The sequence below is a fragment of the Penicillium paradoxum genome, assembly GCF_028828445.1.
Source record: "Penicillium paradoxum strain IBT 22861 chromosome Unknown utg000007l_segment0_segment0, whole genome shotgun sequence".
Lineage (NCBI taxonomy): Eukaryota > Fungi > Ascomycota > Eurotiomycetes > Eurotiales > Aspergillaceae > Penicillium > Penicillium paradoxum.
In genome coordinates, this window is record NW_026643185.1 from 6,079,345 (window position 1) to 6,096,135 (window position 16,791).

General features: G+C 49.4%; 8 protein-coding genes across 8 annotated transcripts; 5 read left to right on the forward strand and 3 right to left on the reverse strand.

Annotated features, from left to right (window-relative positions):
• Positions 1 to 122: 122 nt before the first annotated feature.
• Positions 123 to 1,421, forward strand: N7457_009725 (epoxide hydrolase; the record flags this gene model as incomplete). Its single annotated transcript, XM_057180768.1, has 2 exons — positions 123 to 1,039; positions 1,100 to 1,421. The coding sequence occupies 2 exons, from the start codon at positions 123 to 125 to the stop codon at positions 1,419 to 1,421; spliced, it is 1,239 nt and encodes a 412-aa protein (XP_057029154.1).
• A 965-nt stretch (positions 1,422 to 2,386) lies between these two features.
• Positions 2,387 to 4,406, reverse strand: N7457_009726 (flavin-containing monooxygenase; the record flags this gene model as incomplete). Its single annotated transcript, XM_057180769.1, has 4 exons — positions 2,387 to 3,247; positions 3,306 to 3,442; positions 3,500 to 3,753; positions 3,802 to 4,406. The coding sequence occupies 4 exons, from the start codon at positions 4,404 to 4,406 to the stop codon at positions 2,387 to 2,389; spliced, it is 1,857 nt and encodes a 618-aa protein (XP_057029155.1).
• Positions 4,407 to 4,866: 460 nt separating this feature from the next.
• N7457_009727 (glucose 1-dehydrogenase) lies at positions 4,867 to 5,767 on the forward strand (the record flags this gene model as incomplete). Its single annotated transcript, XM_057180770.1, has 2 exons — positions 4,867 to 5,284; positions 5,334 to 5,767. The coding sequence occupies 2 exons, from the start codon at positions 4,867 to 4,869 to the stop codon at positions 5,765 to 5,767; spliced, it is 852 nt and encodes a 283-aa protein (XP_057029156.1).
• Positions 5,768 to 6,339: 572 nt separating this feature from the next.
• Positions 6,340 to 7,242, forward strand: N7457_009728 (MBL fold metallo-hydrolase; the record flags this gene model as incomplete). The annotated part of the gene is made up of 1 exon (XM_057180771.1): positions 6,340 to 7,242. The coding sequence occupies one exon, from the start codon at positions 6,340 to 6,342 to the stop codon at positions 7,240 to 7,242; it is 903 nt and encodes a 300-aa protein (XP_057029157.1).
• A 341-nt stretch (positions 7,243 to 7,583) lies between these two features.
• N7457_009729 (fungal specific transcription factor domain-containing protein) lies at positions 7,584 to 9,393 on the reverse strand (the record flags this gene model as incomplete). Its single annotated transcript, XM_057180772.1, has 2 exons — positions 7,584 to 9,260; positions 9,331 to 9,393. 2 exons carry the CDS (start codon positions 9,391 to 9,393, stop codon positions 7,584 to 7,586), a joined length of 1,740 nt encoding a protein of 579 aa, XP_057029158.1.
• Positions 9,394 to 10,383: 990 nt separating this feature from the next.
• On the forward strand, positions 10,384 to 11,703 carry N7457_009730 (NADH:flavin oxidoreductase/NADH oxidase; the record flags this gene model as incomplete). Its single annotated transcript, XM_057180773.1, has 1 exon — positions 10,384 to 11,703. The coding sequence occupies one exon, from the start codon at positions 10,384 to 10,386 to the stop codon at positions 11,701 to 11,703; it is 1,320 nt and encodes a 439-aa protein (XP_057029159.1).
• A 692-nt stretch (positions 11,704 to 12,395) lies between these two features.
• Positions 12,396 to 14,076, forward strand: N7457_009731 (NAD-dependent succinate-semialdehyde dehydrogenase; the record flags this gene model as incomplete). The annotated part of the gene is made up of 4 exons (XM_057180774.1): positions 12,396 to 12,431; positions 12,489 to 12,576; positions 12,659 to 13,399; positions 13,451 to 14,076. 4 exons carry the CDS (start codon positions 12,396 to 12,398, stop codon positions 14,074 to 14,076), a joined length of 1,491 nt encoding a protein of 496 aa, XP_057029160.1.
• A 725-nt stretch (positions 14,077 to 14,801) lies between these two features.
• N7457_009732 (cytochrome P450) lies at positions 14,802 to 16,511 on the reverse strand (the record flags this gene model as incomplete). The annotated part of the gene is made up of 3 exons (XM_057180775.1): positions 14,802 to 15,264; positions 15,314 to 16,117; positions 16,171 to 16,511. 3 exons carry the CDS (start codon positions 16,509 to 16,511, stop codon positions 14,802 to 14,804), a joined length of 1,608 nt encoding a protein of 535 aa, XP_057029161.1.
• Between the last annotated feature and the right edge of the window lie 280 nt (positions 16,512 to 16,791).

The following is a 16,791-nucleotide window of genomic DNA, read 5'->3' on the forward strand; positions in this document are numbered from 1 at the left end:
CACTCTGCCGAACTCCGGCGCCATAAGTAGTCCACCCCTGAAGTTACACTCAAAGACCAAGAGAGCATCTCTCGCGATTCTCTGGAGTCTGAAGTGAAAGCTCCCGTTATCCTTTTGAGACCATGTCTCCGATTAAACCATACTGCATTAGCATCTCACCGGAAAAAATCGACGATCTCAAGCTTCGGCTGCGCAATGCTCGATTACCCGATGAACCCGATGAAGCCGGCTGGGACCTCGGGGCTCCTGTCAGTGAGGTGAGCAGGTTCCTAGCGTACTGGAGAGACCACTTTGACTGGGCCTCCGCGGAAAGAAAGCTGAACCATCTGCCACACTTTACCACCGAGATCGAGGTGGCCGGATTTGATCCGCTGAATATACACTTCTTGCACCAGCCCTCACCTGTTCCCAACGCAATTCCTCTTTTGTATGTACATGGCTGGCCTGGCTCATTTCTCGAAGGATCGAAGATCATTCAGAACCTTTCCGGTGACGGTATCTCAGACCCAGCCTTTCATGTGGTTGGGATCTCCCTACCCAACTTTGGGTTCAGTGAAGGACCGAAGAAGAGAGGCTTTGCTCTTGAGCAATACGCGGAGACATGTCAGAATCTGATGCAAAAGCTGGGATACAGTGAGTATGTGACTCAGGGAGGCGACTGGGGATATTACATCACCCGGACGATGGCGCTTCTGTATCCCCACTCGGTCAAAGCGACGCACATCAACTTCGATTATGGAGGCTCAGCCCCTACGTTTTGGAAGTATCCTCTACTTGCAATTGAGCATGCCGTGACACCATATACCGAGAGAGAGAAGAAGGGCCTGGAGCGTCGCAAATGGTTCGCAGAGGAGAGTTCAGGATACCGGTCTTTACAAGCGACGAAACCGACGACTCCAGCCTACGCATTGGCTGACAGTCCTGTTGCATTACTGGCTTGGCTCTATGAGAAACTTCACGATTGGTCCGACAACTACCCTTGGACTGAAGAAGAAGTCTGTACATGGATCAGTATCTACTGGTTCAGTACAGCTGGCCCGTAAGTTCATTCATGCTTTGGCGTTTTTGATAGTTTCCCGCGTGTTGATTTTGATACTAGCGGTGCATCTCTGCGAATATACTATGAGTCCACACATGATTGGAAGAACAGTGGACCAAACAAGGTGACTCGAGCCCGAACAAGCGAATGGATCGGTTCGGTCAAATTAGGGTATAGCCATCTGCCCATGGAGCTGCGCAATGTTCCAAGTACTTGGACCAGGAAGCTCGGCCCGACTGTATTCGATCGTCAAAATGATCGTGGGGGCCATTTCTTTGCTTGGGAAGTCCCAGAATCCCTGATAAAGGATGTGCGAGATATGTTTCGAACTGGTGGAGGCGCTCATGGGGTTGTTCCAGGTCACAATGGTTATATCTCTTGAGGTTGTGCAGAAAGGGATACCCCGAAATTGAAAGACTTGTTTTGGTTACAGTTCACACTTCATTCATCGCCGAATTTCGAGATAATCGCATCATGAGGCCCCAACAACCTGTCCCATCGATTGTTGGAAGCAACTCTAGAGGCTGCACTATGCGTCATCAATATAAGCTCTATAACGGTGAAGCCTTCGAGAGATAAGGCGAGGGTCAGTCACTCTTCTAGATCATTGCCAATGTTTGCCGACATTTCGCATATTGAGAGAGTCCATCCACTCCTGGAAGTAACTGTCAAGTCTGATATCGTAGGTCGTGTCGATGAGATCGGATCATTCTCACCGATGATGGAAGGTGGTAGAGCTTCGCGGCCAATATCCTAGGCGGGGGCCTGAACCGTCATGACAAATAGCCCATGAAGAGGACCGGATCGCACAAGGGGCTGCAGGAACTCCGCGCTCGAGTTGACCTCCCAGGGTGCCAGCAGCAGAAAGGCCATCGATAACACTCCAAATTGTCTCTCAGGTAGCGGTGCAATAGCACATCCGTTCGAAGAAGCACCTCATAGTCGAACGAGGGGTCCCCAGTTGACTCCATTCAGTCTAAGCTTCACTAGCACGAACTTGATCATAGCCCCAGCAATTCACCAAAAAGGCCGACTGCACGCCAGAACCTGACCTTGTGAATCTAAACCCGGAGAGCTCGGTGCTATACACTAGTCTCTTGACATGAGAACTATTTGCGATAGTGCTGATGAGAGATTATGCCGGGACAGGTCCGCTTGGCAGATTGCCTCGACATGATCTAGCATTCTACAGAGCGAGGGGGTTTAAACACAGTGGTGAAGCGTTTTCATTCCAAAACATTGTTTTTGCATTTCTAAAGCCAATCAAAATGGAAAGGAAGGCCCAGTAAAGTGGCCACAATACAAACGGGGCGAACCTATGGATACAAGGTCCCTCAAAACAAATATCTAATGCTTACCATTAACAGTCTTGCTCGTCTTTTCATCGGCAATCATCTCCTCAACCTTGCTTCGGGGCAGAGTAGGAACGAAGTCGCCATTCAGATATGGCGAACTCTCTCCCTTAGCACTGAATTCATATGGCGCAAATCCACTTCCCATAAATCCAAATCGATTGTTGGAATGATACTGAATATCATAATCTTCCCATTGTGGCGTTTTGACAGCCTCGAAGAAGGCCAGACGAGAGCCGGGCCACATCACAACTGGACCATCCTTATGTCCCTGCTTGAACCAGCTGGCGCAGGGGTCCGCCCATGAAGTTCGGGGAAGATAGGCGCGAGTGTGCTCCATGAACTCCTCAATGACTGAGTCCTTAGGAGTGATCCGGCGGATATGCTGAGAATACATCTTTCGAATAACCTTCACGAAGTAGTTGCTCATAGCTGTGAGAATGGGCAGGATTGCACCCTGCGCAACAGGCGTGAATGGTCCGGTGAACATGAAGTAGTTGGGCATTTTGGGAGCTGCAATTCCCATGTAAGATTCGGGGAGTTCTGCCCATCGCTCTTGCAGGGAAACATTGTCCAGGCCAGTCACTGGAAACTGGGGACGGTAGGATGTGTCGAATCCAGTGGCGCAAATGATCACGTCACATTCGTACTCAACGCCATTGTGATCCTTGAATCCATTCGGAGTGACTGATCCGATTGTCTCAGTGAACACGGTAGTTTTCTCACCAACTAGAGCTTCGAGGTAACCGTTACCAGGAGTAGGTCGGCGACAGCCGACGTTGAAGTCCTTCGGAATAACTTTGTCCACCAGTCGTGGGTCTCCGCCCAGCTTCCGGCTCATCTCCTTGTAGGAAAACTGTGCGTTTTGATTAGCATACACATCGTGCGACGAAAAGTGTATGGAAATCACAAACCTCATTAGTCTGTTGCGACTCCGCAGTGTTGCGCAGAATAGCCTTAAACCGAAGGTTGATCTCATCTTCAATCATCTTTCTATACTGGCGATAGAGCTCAGGGTCACGACGCCATTCGGCTTTCTGCTCCTCGGTAACTGGCAAAGGTTAGCATTCTATCACATCTCACATGTTTGTTTGGAATTTCAACCTACAGGCAGTGTTTTCACCTCCTTCTCCTGCATATTTCTGTGCGAATCCTGCAGTAATCCATGTCGGACTTCGTACCCAGGTGTACAACTTTGAAACATCGGGATAGGCAGTCGCGACTGTTTGGACGCCAGAGCTTCCGGATCCGATGATTGCCACTCTCTTTCCTGTGAGATCGTAGCCCTCTTCATAGGCAGCGGTGTGGAACAGCTTGCCTTTGAAGCTGTGAAGCCCCTCAATCTTCGGCCATTTCCAAGCACTGGTCGGTTAGCCAAAGTCACTGAGGATAATTCGATATTGAACTCACTTGACGAATCCAGTACCATTGAGGAAGATATCGCATTCCTCCTCCCATTCCATGGATTCATCGGCACGGCGCAGAACGATTCGCCATCTCCCCTTGTTCTCATCCCACGTCGCCTTGACTACCCTGGTCTGCAGCTGGATGAACCTATCTAACTTTTCATCTAGCACGATGCCCTTCATGTACTGCCAGATTTCAGGTGCACCACAGTAGTAGTGCGACCAATCCGGGTTCGGGCGCCATGCGAACTGATAACTCGGGGAAGGTCCATCACAAGCACAGCCTGGATAACGGTTCTCATACCAAGTGCCGCCCACATCAGCATTCTTGTCGAAACACTTGATCTCCACGTTAAGATCCGAAAGAAGTTGTGTTGCATGGTGGAGGAAGTCGATACCAGCAGCGCCAGCACCCATCACAATCACCTTGAGGGGATCACGTTTGAAGGGCTCCCCCAATAAATTGGTTCCGACAACATATCCAGACTCTGTTGGCATGTGCCATTCTGGATGGTCAACTGGGCGTCCAATCGAGGCGGGATGAGGACCGACACGATTGCTTCCAATCAGTGCAGGCGTGGCGTGGGTGGCTTGGGTGGTCTTGGTCATGTTGAAGAAAGGTCTGCTTTGGATAACAAGATTCCATTCCAAGGGAGATCCCGGAGCCAACGCAGTTCTTAAACCATCTCATTGCACCGCGTATTCTGCCAAAGTCTGTATCCAGAAATCGGTCTCCTTTCCGAAGGCGTCGAGATATCCGGGGAGTCTCTCTCCGGGTCCACGACCTACCCCTCCAACCCCCAGGGGGCCAAGTGATTATTTTCAAGATCGGCCGCATACCCCGGGCTTCTCCGTTCGTGTGAATGCGCTCATCGATTCGCCGCGGGGTGGACGCGGGGTATTTCCTCTTTTGCTCTAGAGATATATCCCAGAGTTGGCTCCAAGGGCCATAAAAGCTATTCCACAGCTGACACCAGAAGGGATTGAATTCCTTTTTCTTTTCGCATACTATTTTGTGTTTCGAACATCTCACTTTTCCACCTTTCTATTTCTATCTCATCATCTAGCCATGAGTTCCGAAGTTGCCTTTATCACTGGTGCTGCGAGCGGGGTTGGAAAAGCAGTGGCCACCCAGCTTGCATCCAAAGGAATCAAAGTGTTCATCGCAGACCGCGATGCCGCTCGTGCAGCTGCAACAGCTCAGGAAATCAATGGCGCCTATGCTGTCGTTGATGTCAGCAGTTGGGACTCCCAAGCAGCTGCGTTCCAGCAAGCATTAGACCAATTTGGCCGAGTGGACTATGTGCTCGCAGGTGCTGGAATTGGCGAAAATCAATGGATCCCAGACAATACAGCCACCAGCGGCTTTGAGAAGCCCCAACTGAGTGTTATTGATGTCAATGTCACCGGCATGCTCTATACTGTCTCGTTGGCTGTCCAACACTTCCGTCGACAGCCTCTCAATGAACATGGCTCACGCGGCAAAGGTAAATTTCTACACTCCAGTGAGGCCTACATCGATGCTAATATTCCCAGTGATTATCACTGGCTCTGTCTGTGGTATATACTGCTGCCCCGGCCTGCCAATCTATACAACATCGAAGCACGCCGTCACGGGCTTGGTTCGCTCCTGGGGTAAGGCTCTGCCCTCTGAGGGTATCACACTGAACTCGGTCAACCCCAATGTGATACGGACCAATATTTCTACCGCGGAGTTCTACGATTCATTGGAGGCCGAGGGTCTCCTTACCCCCATTCATGGAGTGGTGGAGATTTGTGAGCAATTGCTCAGTGCCAAGGAAACCGCCAGTGGTGAGTGTTATGAGATTGGGCCCAACTACGATGCCGGACAAGGTGCTGTTCACCCGAAATTCCCGGATTTTATCGACGAAAAGCAGAAGATTATATTTGACAAGCTCGCCGAGCGAGGACAAGCGAAGCGGGCCCTACAGCAGAGCGAGAAGCCCTAAGTATTGATCTTCGGCCTTATTCTAGAAATATGAAATTGGAAGTTTCTATAGTCCCTGTATTGGTTGAACTTTTCGTAAACGGGCCTTAATGGCGTAGCTCCAGGGCTGAATCATAAGCTCCTAGCACTCTGGAAGAGGCTCATCTGAGAGCCTACCTCATCTCATATCTTCACGTGTAGCGAATGGGCCGAACGTCACAGAACCACAAGGTATACATGCCTGATCTTCTGGCATGATAGAGACGATGAATGGCTTCCACAAGGCCCTCGAGGGGAGTTAAGTCCGAATAATCGGGACCCCAGGCTCCGGGGAGAGCCCCGATCCCATCTCCTATCCTCTCCTCTCCCCACCCCCCGTACATCGGGGCCAATCCGCCCGAATCTCATTCCTTAAATATGTCCCTCGCTATCACATTTCCAATTTCCCATTTCAATGACTCGGCCCATTATATTACCGGCCGCGTGGTAGACTATTATAATATAAAAGGAAATCCAGGTGCGTCGACAAACTGAATGATATACACCTAGCTCGAAATCTAACCTAGTGAACAGTTCAGAGCAACAGATACGGCCATGACGAGTCCACTTGATGATAAAGCTGGCTCGGCTTCCATTGCGCTGAGAAGACTGGAAGCTGGCTATCTCGATCTTCCGATGCATCTATTCGTACAAGGGGCTCCAAAAGATGAAATCCGTCGAGTGCCGTCCATGGCTTGGCTGATATCACACGGCCCATCCAAGACCAACCTTGTATTCGACCTCGGCATCAAGAAAGACGTTCAAAACTACCCACCGGCTGTATATGAGCGAATGAAGCGACTCGTCCATGCCGATGTTCCCCAAGATGTGTTCGAAAGTCTTGAAAAAGGCGGGCTGGATGTTCAATCCGATATCAATACAGTGATCTTCTCGCATATGCATTATGATCATACAGGGGATCCCTCAAAGTTCGGTCCTGGGGTGAAGTTTGTCGTGGGGCCTGGTGCTGGACGTTTCATTCGGGGTCCCCAGTCCTACCCCGAGGACCCAAACTCGCCATATGATTCCAGAGGCTTTCCCCTTGACGGTGTGTTGGAACTTCCAGATGGCAATGATAGTGATTACTGGTCCCCATTAGGACCTTTTCCGGCCGCTCATGATTGGTTTGGTGATGGATCTGTTTACTTGATTCACGCGCCTGGTCATCTATCGAGGCATCCCAATCTTCTTGTTCATGACGAGGAGAATGGATGGGTCTATCTTGCCGGAGACACTGCTCACGATTGTGCTCTTCTGAGCGGGACTAAAAATGCAGCAATGTATCCCGACGAGCAAACCGGGTTACTGAAGTGTGCCCATGAAGATAAAGAATTAGCTGAGAAGCACATGCGTCTCGTCAAGGAGCTTGAAACAGTCATCTCTGTCGAGGTCATCTTGGCTCATGATAGTGCATGGCTTGCTGAGAACAATCTACGGTTCGGGATCGAATCCAATTGAATCAGTGTGAATATTTTCAGTATGCCTTCAAATAAATACTTTGACAAGTTGTGTCCAATGTCAACTGTTGAGTTTCGCTCCAGCCAAATCCCGAATGCTACAGACCAGGATCTTCCACCAGGAACCCTTCTGTAGCCGAAACATCTTCAAGAGTCACCGCAGTATAGTCCATCAGCCCAAACAATGGATCTAAGCGACCATCTTGATCTGCAATCTCACCATATTCTCCTACGCCATGAGCATCGCTCTTTCGACTAGTTGGGAATGTGTTGAAAATCAATTCCAGGTCGAAGAGATCTACCGATTCCTTCCCTGGAACTGTATCTATCCATGGTTTAGTATCAAAGCTGAACAGCTATACTGCGAAGTGCCCTACCTCTGTCAAGATCAATATCGTTGACCATTATGAGTTGTTTGATGATACTCAGTGGTCTGTCGACTCCAGGATTCGTTTGAGACATTAAGCTCAAATATTCAAGACATGAAATGAGCAAGCACTTGTGCTCCACAATGCTGGCTCCGTCGCCTGCGGCATTCCGAACGTGAATAGTACTGGCGACGTAAATGGCGTAACTGAGAATATAGGGAGCCTTGGGGAGACCGTATGCTAATCTGTAAGTCTCCGCAATGGACGAAATCATCTGTGCAGCAGAACTACATTTCTCCCATGAGTGTTGGGGTGTTGTTGCAGATCGCAGATGTCCATCAGATATGAATGGGCGATGGAGGAGGATTACGAGGGAGTAATAGATCGCATGCAGAACCATGACGTTAGGCGAAGGATATTGCATGGGGGACTCGGCCGGAGGAGTGAAATTCAACTCCTCGGGCAAGTTTTGCTTCCATTTGTTTAGGGCATTGTCGACGAGTTGCAGGTTTGACCTTGCATTGGCGAACGAAGCCCCCACCACGTAGAAGCGATTGATGATTAACGTCATGATCTTTGACAGCAAGCATAGCTGTTGAAATGTGGAGACTGAGTAGATGGGGGAAGGGCGCGGTGCAGTGGATAGGAACAGCTCTTTTTCTTCGAATGTATCGAACAGTTCACGCGAGACACGATGATCTCGTGTATTGATTGCCACAGGGCGGCCAAGATAGAGACTCTGTAATTTGTCGCAGACGTAAGCCCCCCAAAAGACGCGCCTGCGGATTTCGATCTCTTCGCTATTGTCGGTGGTTTCGCGGGGGTCGATGTTCAGCCCTAGGTCGTACACCATTCGCAGAGCGTAACCAGTGAATAGCCACCCCTTTGATGTTTCGCCTTTTGCAACACATGTCGACCCTAATAGCAGAAGAGCAACTAAAGTGGGTATTGTGGGCTTCATTATTACCCCCTTCGCTGTCAAGAAACTTTCGCATCGAAGGAAAAAGTGGTTCTCCTGCTGGAAGACATCGGAGAATTTGTTCGAGCAGGCAAAAATTGCATTCAGCAATAGCTCTGAACAATAGGGACCATTCTGCTGCAGATCACGAATGATGGCTGGTCGGTAGGTGAGGAGGAATGTGTGGTGCTGCCGCGTCCAATGCACATTTAACAGATGAAGCGCGACTTCAGTTGGCGCGCCGCCAATACTCGGAGACAAAGAAAGGTAATGTTCAGATTGGCGCTGTAGAGCTGCGTTCGCTATGAGGGTGTTTCTTCTATGTTCGAAGGTCTGATTGGATGCTGGGGGCGATACTTGTTCACTCTGATTTGGAACATATAGGGCTGACGATGGACCGAAGTTCCCAGGTTTCCCGGATTCATCAATTGAAATGAAAGGTGCGATGTCGATATCTTCGTCTTCGGAATCCATGTCAAATTGTTCACTGCCTTGTCTAGGAACTGGACCCGATGTTTCTTCGGGCTCAGGGGCAATCCCCTTCTCGTCCTGACATTCCCATTGCCGTCCCTCCTCTTTAGGATGATCAATTGGGGTTGCGGCTAACATGGCTTCTCGCTGTTCTGGAGTAGCGAGCTTGAGCCGTCTAATGAAAGCCAACAAGCTAGACTTCTCGCGCTGGAGTTCCTTGACCTGAGCTAGCGTTGGCCTACTCACAATTTAGTATTGTTCGGTATCCTTTTGCTTCAGTGCCGAGGCATACCTCTTCCTTGGTGCCTCCAGATGATATACGCAGTCCCGATTCTGATTGCTGCACGTTGCACATTTTGGACGCGCGGTATCGCATCGTATTTTCTTGTGCCGACACCACAGACATGCACGCGCAATAATTTTGGGGCGCTCAACGTGTGATTTCGAGGTCATGATGGGGTTGAGGCAGGCTCGATCTGTCGAGTTCAGATGATAGGAATCCGTGCTTATGCATTGGGGAAAGACGTTGCCATTTCACTTTTGGGGAACCCAGTCAGAACGAATAATCATCTACACGGTTATTCGCGATTTTTGACTTTCAAAAGGTCGGGACGTTACGAGGATTCTTTTCCGAAAAGGGGAATTTCCGAAAAGGGACGGGTTGTCATTCCAATCAAGTACGTGTCACTGACTACATGCCTAGATACTACCTGTAAATTTCACTTCCAATGGTTCTTACCACGGCCTGTCATCTTTCGCCTGGGTGGATATTACACTACAGGCAAGGGTGAGAAAAGGGCGGGATCACCAACTAGTAAGTGGAGCGCCACTGTTAAGGCAATATCAACCCCAGAATTTCATATAATTTCATATGAAAATCAATTGCGGGGGACTCCGGGGTTCTTGCCGACCAGTTTGATTAGGGGATATGCTCATGCTCCCTATGCTAATTTAGGTAGAATGCTCCTTGGATCTCGTTCTCCAATTCCCCGATTCGGGGCAACGTGGCGGCTGGGTCGAAGTCCAAGGCATTGGTTGGCGTCATCTTACACTGAATGCTTTCCAAGGAATGACATCAGCTGCGTGGAATCGCATTGGACATGAAGCCAACCAGTCTAGGGGATCTGTGTCTCCGAGGGCTCAATGATTACCAATCGTGATGCCTCAGAGAACATGGGAAATACGTTTCTCGACGTTGCGAAGATGGACAACCCTATTTTTATGTCTCGATATGAACGCTTCAGTCGCCATCTCTTCCACCTTTGACCCATCACAAGGCCTTCAAATTCGAAAGGGCCGTTGAACTTCCAACTCCAATCCCATCATTTCTAGAATATACTTCCCAATGGGTTCCATTCAAACCGATCACGTCGGGGTAGTCCCTTACAATGGCATACCCTTCTTCACCCCTGCCAACAACGGTGGTGCTGCAATCGACCCGAGCAGTCTGAATACACCCACCCTTTTCCGCCCCCTTCAAATCCGACAGCTCACGTTGAAGAACCGAGTCATGCTTGCCCCTATGTGCATGTATTCCACCCAATCAGATCCCTCGTCACCCTACGTTGGTGCTCTGACAGATTATCACCTCGCTCATCTTGGAAATCTCGCTCTCAAGGGCATAGGATTGATCATCATTGAGGCAACTTCGGTTCAGTTCAACGGACGCATCTCTCCGAACGACTCGGGTCTCTGGCAACCGGGCACAGAATCGGAACAGTTCAAAGCGCTCAAGCGCGTGGTTGACTTTGTTCATAGTCAAGGAGCTAAAGTTGCCATTCAGCTTGCCCATGCTGGTCGCAAAGCCAGCATCATGCCACCTTGGGTTGCAAAGGAGGCAGGCAAGCGGAGTCTTCGCGCCGGTAAAGAGGCAGGTGGGTGGCCAGAAGATGTGGTTGGTCCATCAGGCGGCCCCGACCATATCTGGGCCGCTGGTGATGGCTTTTGGACCCCGCGTGAGCTTAGCACAGCCGAAGTTGAGGATTTGGTGAAAGCATTTGCGACCAGCGCTGAGCTGTCTGTTCAGGCGGGCGTCGACACCATTGAGATCCACGCAGCACACGGCTATCTCTTGTGCCAGTTTTTGAGTCCTGTGACAAACAAGAGAACGGATAAATATGGTGGCTCGTTCGAAAACAGAACGAGAATCATTCGTGAAATTGCAGCTGCCATCCGGGCCGTTATCCCCGAAGGCATGCCATTATTCTTGCGAATCAGTGCCACGGAGTGGCTTGATGGGAAGTTCTCGGAGTTCTGGGATCTTGAATCGTCGATCCAGCTTGCCAAGGCTCTTCCTGATCTGGGAATTGATTTCTTGGACGTCAGCTCTGGCGGCAACCACCAGTACCAGACGGTGGAGCCTCACACCAATTATCAAATCGACCTTGCAAGCCAAATTCGAAAGGAAATCAGGAAGGCGGGACAGACGACATTGGTTGGAGCCGTGGGACTGATTACAGAAGCCCACGCGGCAAGTCAGATTGTGCAAGGCGCCGATCTGCATGAAGCAAAGACAGCCGAGGCGATGATTGCTGGTCCAGAGGCAAGTGCAGATGCAGTTCTGCTGGGTCGCCAGTTTCTCCGTGAAGCTGACTGGGTCTATCACGCTGCCAAAGAATTGAATGTCCAGATCACAGCACCAAAGCAGCTTGGTCGTGCGATTTGAGAATGCGAAGAACACAGTCGGTAGAAATAAATAGATCTCTTGTGTCGCACGCATATCACTCAAGGCGAGATGGCATGTAAATAGTTCAGCTACTAGTCTGCCTAAATTCACTTCGTTTTCTCGAATTTGAATTTATTGTCTTGTATAGAATTCGAGATACACCTTTTTTGCGGCCTTCATAACTCCATCTTCACCATGTGATATAGACAGCGATCTACTGCACACTAGCTGCATAGTTATGCGGACAGGATTTCCGGTGCCTCGGATTGGAGTGAGCCATGTCGTCCCTTTAGGGCTAGTTCCTCTCATTCACTCAATCCCTTCTTCTGTGGCGTGAATCTATGACTCGAGTTTTCTTCACGGTGCACCTTCTTCGTTCTACTCTATCTACGACCAACCATGAGGCAACCGCAGCTTGTATGGCCAACAGGCCCTCCGAACTATCATTTTGATTCTGTTGACTTTCAAAATATCCCTCGGAGAGTCAACCTCCGACCTCATCTTCGCCCAAGTCTCTCATCGCGCCGATTAGCCGGTTCGGAAAGAAACGTCTCGGTGTTTTCCCCGACCTCAGTGTTTTGATAATGCTTTAAGATATAACTCCCCCTCGTTCAGAGCGCTTTTATTGTATGGAGGATACTATTCATCATACGCTCTTCTCAGATCATCTTAGGCCAAAGGACAGTGACAACATGGCTTCTCTTTTCAAAAAGTCCATCCCATACCAGGTACCGCTTGATACAATTGACACTAATAGTGAAACATGTTAACCCTCTTTACTCTAGTTCAAAGACCCGTCTTTGATCGAGACACGAGCATTTATTGGAGGCAAATGGCTACCGGCGATGTCCGGGAAATCATTCCCCGTATATGGTGAGCAGCGCGACTCTTCGTACCCAATTTGGGTATATAGCATTCGCACAACAGAGGCTAATCCAATAATTTACAATACTAGACCCTGAGGATGACAAGGAAATCATCAGCGTGACCAATGCAGGCCGTGCCGATACTTCGTTCGCTATCGCCGAAGCTCAAAAGGCCTTCGAAACGTACCGCCTTACGCCGCACCGTCAACGCAGATGGCTTATGCGCCGCTGGGGCGATCTTATCAAGGCCAGCAAAGATGATCTGGCAGCGCTGTGCACATTGGAGCTGGGAAAGCCATTCACAGAGTCTCTCGGGAGCGTCCAATACGCCATCGACTTTATCGACTGGTTCGAAAGCTCTGTGGAGAGAACTCTGGGCGAAACCATCCCCGCTGCAAGAGGCAATAATCGGATGTTGACAATCCGTGAGCCTCAAGGTGTGGTGGCTGCTATCACTCCTTGGAATTCTCCGCTTGCCATGGTGACTCGCAAGGTCGGAGCTGCGATCGCTGCTGGAAATACTGTGGTTTGTAAACCTGCCCCGGAGACACCTCTTTGTGCGCTTGCACTGGCAAAACTCTTTGAACGCGCTGGGGGCCCACCGGGTGTTCTCAACATTATTCCTGCCGGACCTGATACTACCCCCGAGGTTGGAGAGGAACTTTGCCATAATAAGTTGGTCAAGCACCTCAGTTTCACGGGCTCGACCGCTGTTGGAAAATATTTGAACACTGAGTGTGCCAAGACGATCAAGAAGACCAGTCTTGAGCTTGGCGGTAACGCTCCTTTCATCGTCTTCGAAGATGCTGATCTTGAAGAGGCTGCTAAAGGTGAGTCCGTCCCCTGGGAGGATAGTGAGTAAATGCTGACATGGATTGCAGGCTTGGTAACTTGCAAATTCCGTTCTTCTGGCCAGACTTGTGTTTGTGCGAACAGGATCCTCGTGCAGGCGTCAGTTGTCGATCGCTTCGCCGATGTATTGAGAAAATGCATTGATGACACATTCATCTACGGCTCGGTGTGGGATAAGAAGGTGAACTTCGGGCCTTTATATTGTTCCAAGGGGGTTTCAAAGGCCAGAGCCCATTTGGAAGATGCAGTCAGCAAGGGAGCGAAGCTTCATTCCGGTGGCGTATCCAACACTGATGGCCCCAACTTCTTCGCGCCTACTATTGTTACCGAATCTAGAGGAAATATGGACTTTGCTGGAGAAGAGACCTTCGGACCTGTTGCTTTCTTGATGCCATTTGAGACTGAAGCAGAAGCCATCCAGAGAGCCAATGATTCCGATGTTGGGTTGGCGGCTTATTTCTACACTCAAGATATCTCGCGTCTATTCCGAGTGAGCGAGGCACTGCGAGTGGGCATGGTAGGTGCGCGGGCTGGGTTGGTCAGCGCGGCTGAAGGGCCTTTTGGAGGAATTCAAGAGAGTGGTCTTGGTCGTGAAGGTGGCATTGCTGCGCTTGATGAATACCTCAATGTCAAGAGCATTACCATTGGGATTTAAGGAAGGGTTAAAGATCAACTTCACCAAGCCATATTCATAAACTCATTTCAACAATGCTTTTCAGAATTAAAATCTTGCTCTATTGACCTCGCTCTTTTTCAGATAACCAATTTTACCTCCGTCTATTTGTGGTAGTAGGAAAGAAAAGCGAATGAGAGTGCTTGGTCACTCATTATTGGGAGAGTTTGAATATTTGCATAACTGAGATCACTTTAATAGAGCCCAATACGTCTGCTTCTGTCGATTCATATGTCGAGTCTTTTACAATAGTTGAAGGATAGAGAAAGCGCAAATATATACAGCATTAACTCCCCAGTTGGTTGTCCGCACACTTGGCTTATTATTTAGACAAACACAAATGTATTGATATATATTATTTGATCAATATGTGGAATGTGATAACAGGAGACGTTGGAGGTGATCAAAGCCATAGGGGGCGGATTTGAATTGATACCCAAGATGACAACATATGTGATCCAGATTCGTACAGTCAAGGGTTTATATTTTCAAAGTACTTATAGTCTAAGGGATTAAATATGTGGTGTTGGCTTTCAGTCGCGTGGGAAGTGTGTGGAAGTATAATGAACAATGTTCCATGAGACGTTATATTCCTCGAAGTTTCATCAAAATACATCCAACTGAGTTATCACATCACTAATCCATTTATGGGGTAGAACAGTAAATATTTATACTCTTATTGAGCCTTGCATCACGTCTTCTGCTCCTCACGTTTGAGTGGAGGTCTGTGATTTGGGTGTCCTTCTCTTTATGCCAACCATCAACTCGACGGGCTTGCGAAGGAAGCCTTCCGAAATCTGCATCGGCCCTTCCTGTTCCAAAGTAATATCAAAGAGGCGGAAGAAAGAAGAACATCCCACAAAGAGCTCCATCTCAGCGAGATTTCTTCCAATGCAAGCTCTGGGGCCGAGACTGAAAGGTATGAAGGCATCCTTCTGACGCTGCGTCACACGTGCGGGATCCCAACGCTCAGGAACAAACTCCTCGGCATCAGGGCCCCAAACTTCTTTGAGACGGTGGACAGAGTAGATGGGGACAGACAGGATATCACCGGGATAGAACTTGTGACCACATACTTCGACAACACCCCTCTCGGGAGGAATCTGACGAGGAAGACCGAGACCGAAGGTGCTATGAATACGTAGGACTTCCCAGATCACCCATTGGAGACTGTTCTGTTAGTAAGAACTCGTGAAGATAGTTGTAGAGAGACACTCACTAAGTAATATTCTTCACCATGTCCAAAGTTGGGACTTCAACATCTTGGGCAAGTGCCTCATCGAGAGCCTTCTGTAATTTGGGCATTACATGAGGAGTTTTCAGAACCCAGTAGAGAATAGCACAGAATGTGTTGGAAGTTGTATCGGACCCCGCGGTGATCAGGGTCAGGGCCTCTCCTGTCAACTCTAGACGACCGAGTTTATTGCCGTTCCCGTCTTTTCCTTCGATCAGTCGAGTCAGAAGATCGGTGCGCTCCTCTGTAGTACCCTGAAGTTGTAAACGCCGGTTGACCGCTGAAGTTGCAATGCCCGCAAGGTTGGAAATGGCTTCTGCTCCCAGGCGAAAGAAGGGATCTGGCAGCCATCTTGCCCAAGGGATGAGGCCTGGGAGTGTGCCGAGCGTGGCAGCGACTTCTCCACGGCGATTCAGAACCTCAACTGCATTGATATAGGTGACTGGGGAGTCAGGGGTCTTCCTCATCTCGACGATATCACGGTTGTTCTCCAGCATTCCGAAGGGCGCACCGAAAGCCAAATCTCCGATGATATCAAAGGACAAGTAGTTGAACCAGATCAAGGCGTCGATCGAGGAATATCCCGTCTTTGCATTTTTCTTGGTGTCCGAAATCTTTCTCCATTGCTTCACGAAAAGTTCCATATTCGCATGGGCATACTTTTCGACCTGGGCCATCGACTTGGCACTGAACGCGTGGGAGACAAGCTTTCGCTTTCGACTGTGCTCTTCGCGGTCTCTGCTTGTGAAGATACTCCGGAAGACGTTGAGGAAAGCGTCGTAAAACGGCCTAGTTTGAGATAAGTCAACAGAACTTTCGCCATTGATCAAGAGTTCACTTACGCCTTGATGAACTTGTTTCCATGGCCGTAGACTGCCTGAATTGCGGCGTCATCCGCGATCGAGATATGTCTTGGTGCAATGCGAACCATTTTTCCATATTTCGTGTGGGCATCGTCCAGTGCCAGTGCTCGACGTCCCCATCTAGATTGCCACAGAAACCAATAATTGCTGTAGGCGGCTATTCTGGGGCCTGGGATGTCATGAAGTCTCCATTGTGCCAGGCATGACGACAGGTAGTAAGTTAGCACCAGCGGTATAATTGCCAATGGATAAAAAGCGGCAGGAATAGCTGCAAGCTGCGTCTGCCAGTCACTTGGAACAAAGTCAAGTTGAAGAAGCATCGTTCACCAGTTGCATCTGTCTTGGATGCGCTTCAATAGTAAAAGCAAAGGAAGATTCACCAGGAAACCTGGGGCGGTTGTTAAGTATCCTCAACTCCAAGCAGTCGCATACCATCTTGAAGCCATACTAGGTAAAATCGGAAGCTATCTTTCCGAATTCATGTGGCGGCTTGGTAGTTCTCACCTCCCCCGCCGTGTGGCCCGGAAAATCAGTCTCCAATGGCTCGGAGTACTAGCTCCGGGGACGTCGATCCTCTGCAAGGACCACGGTGGCCAATGG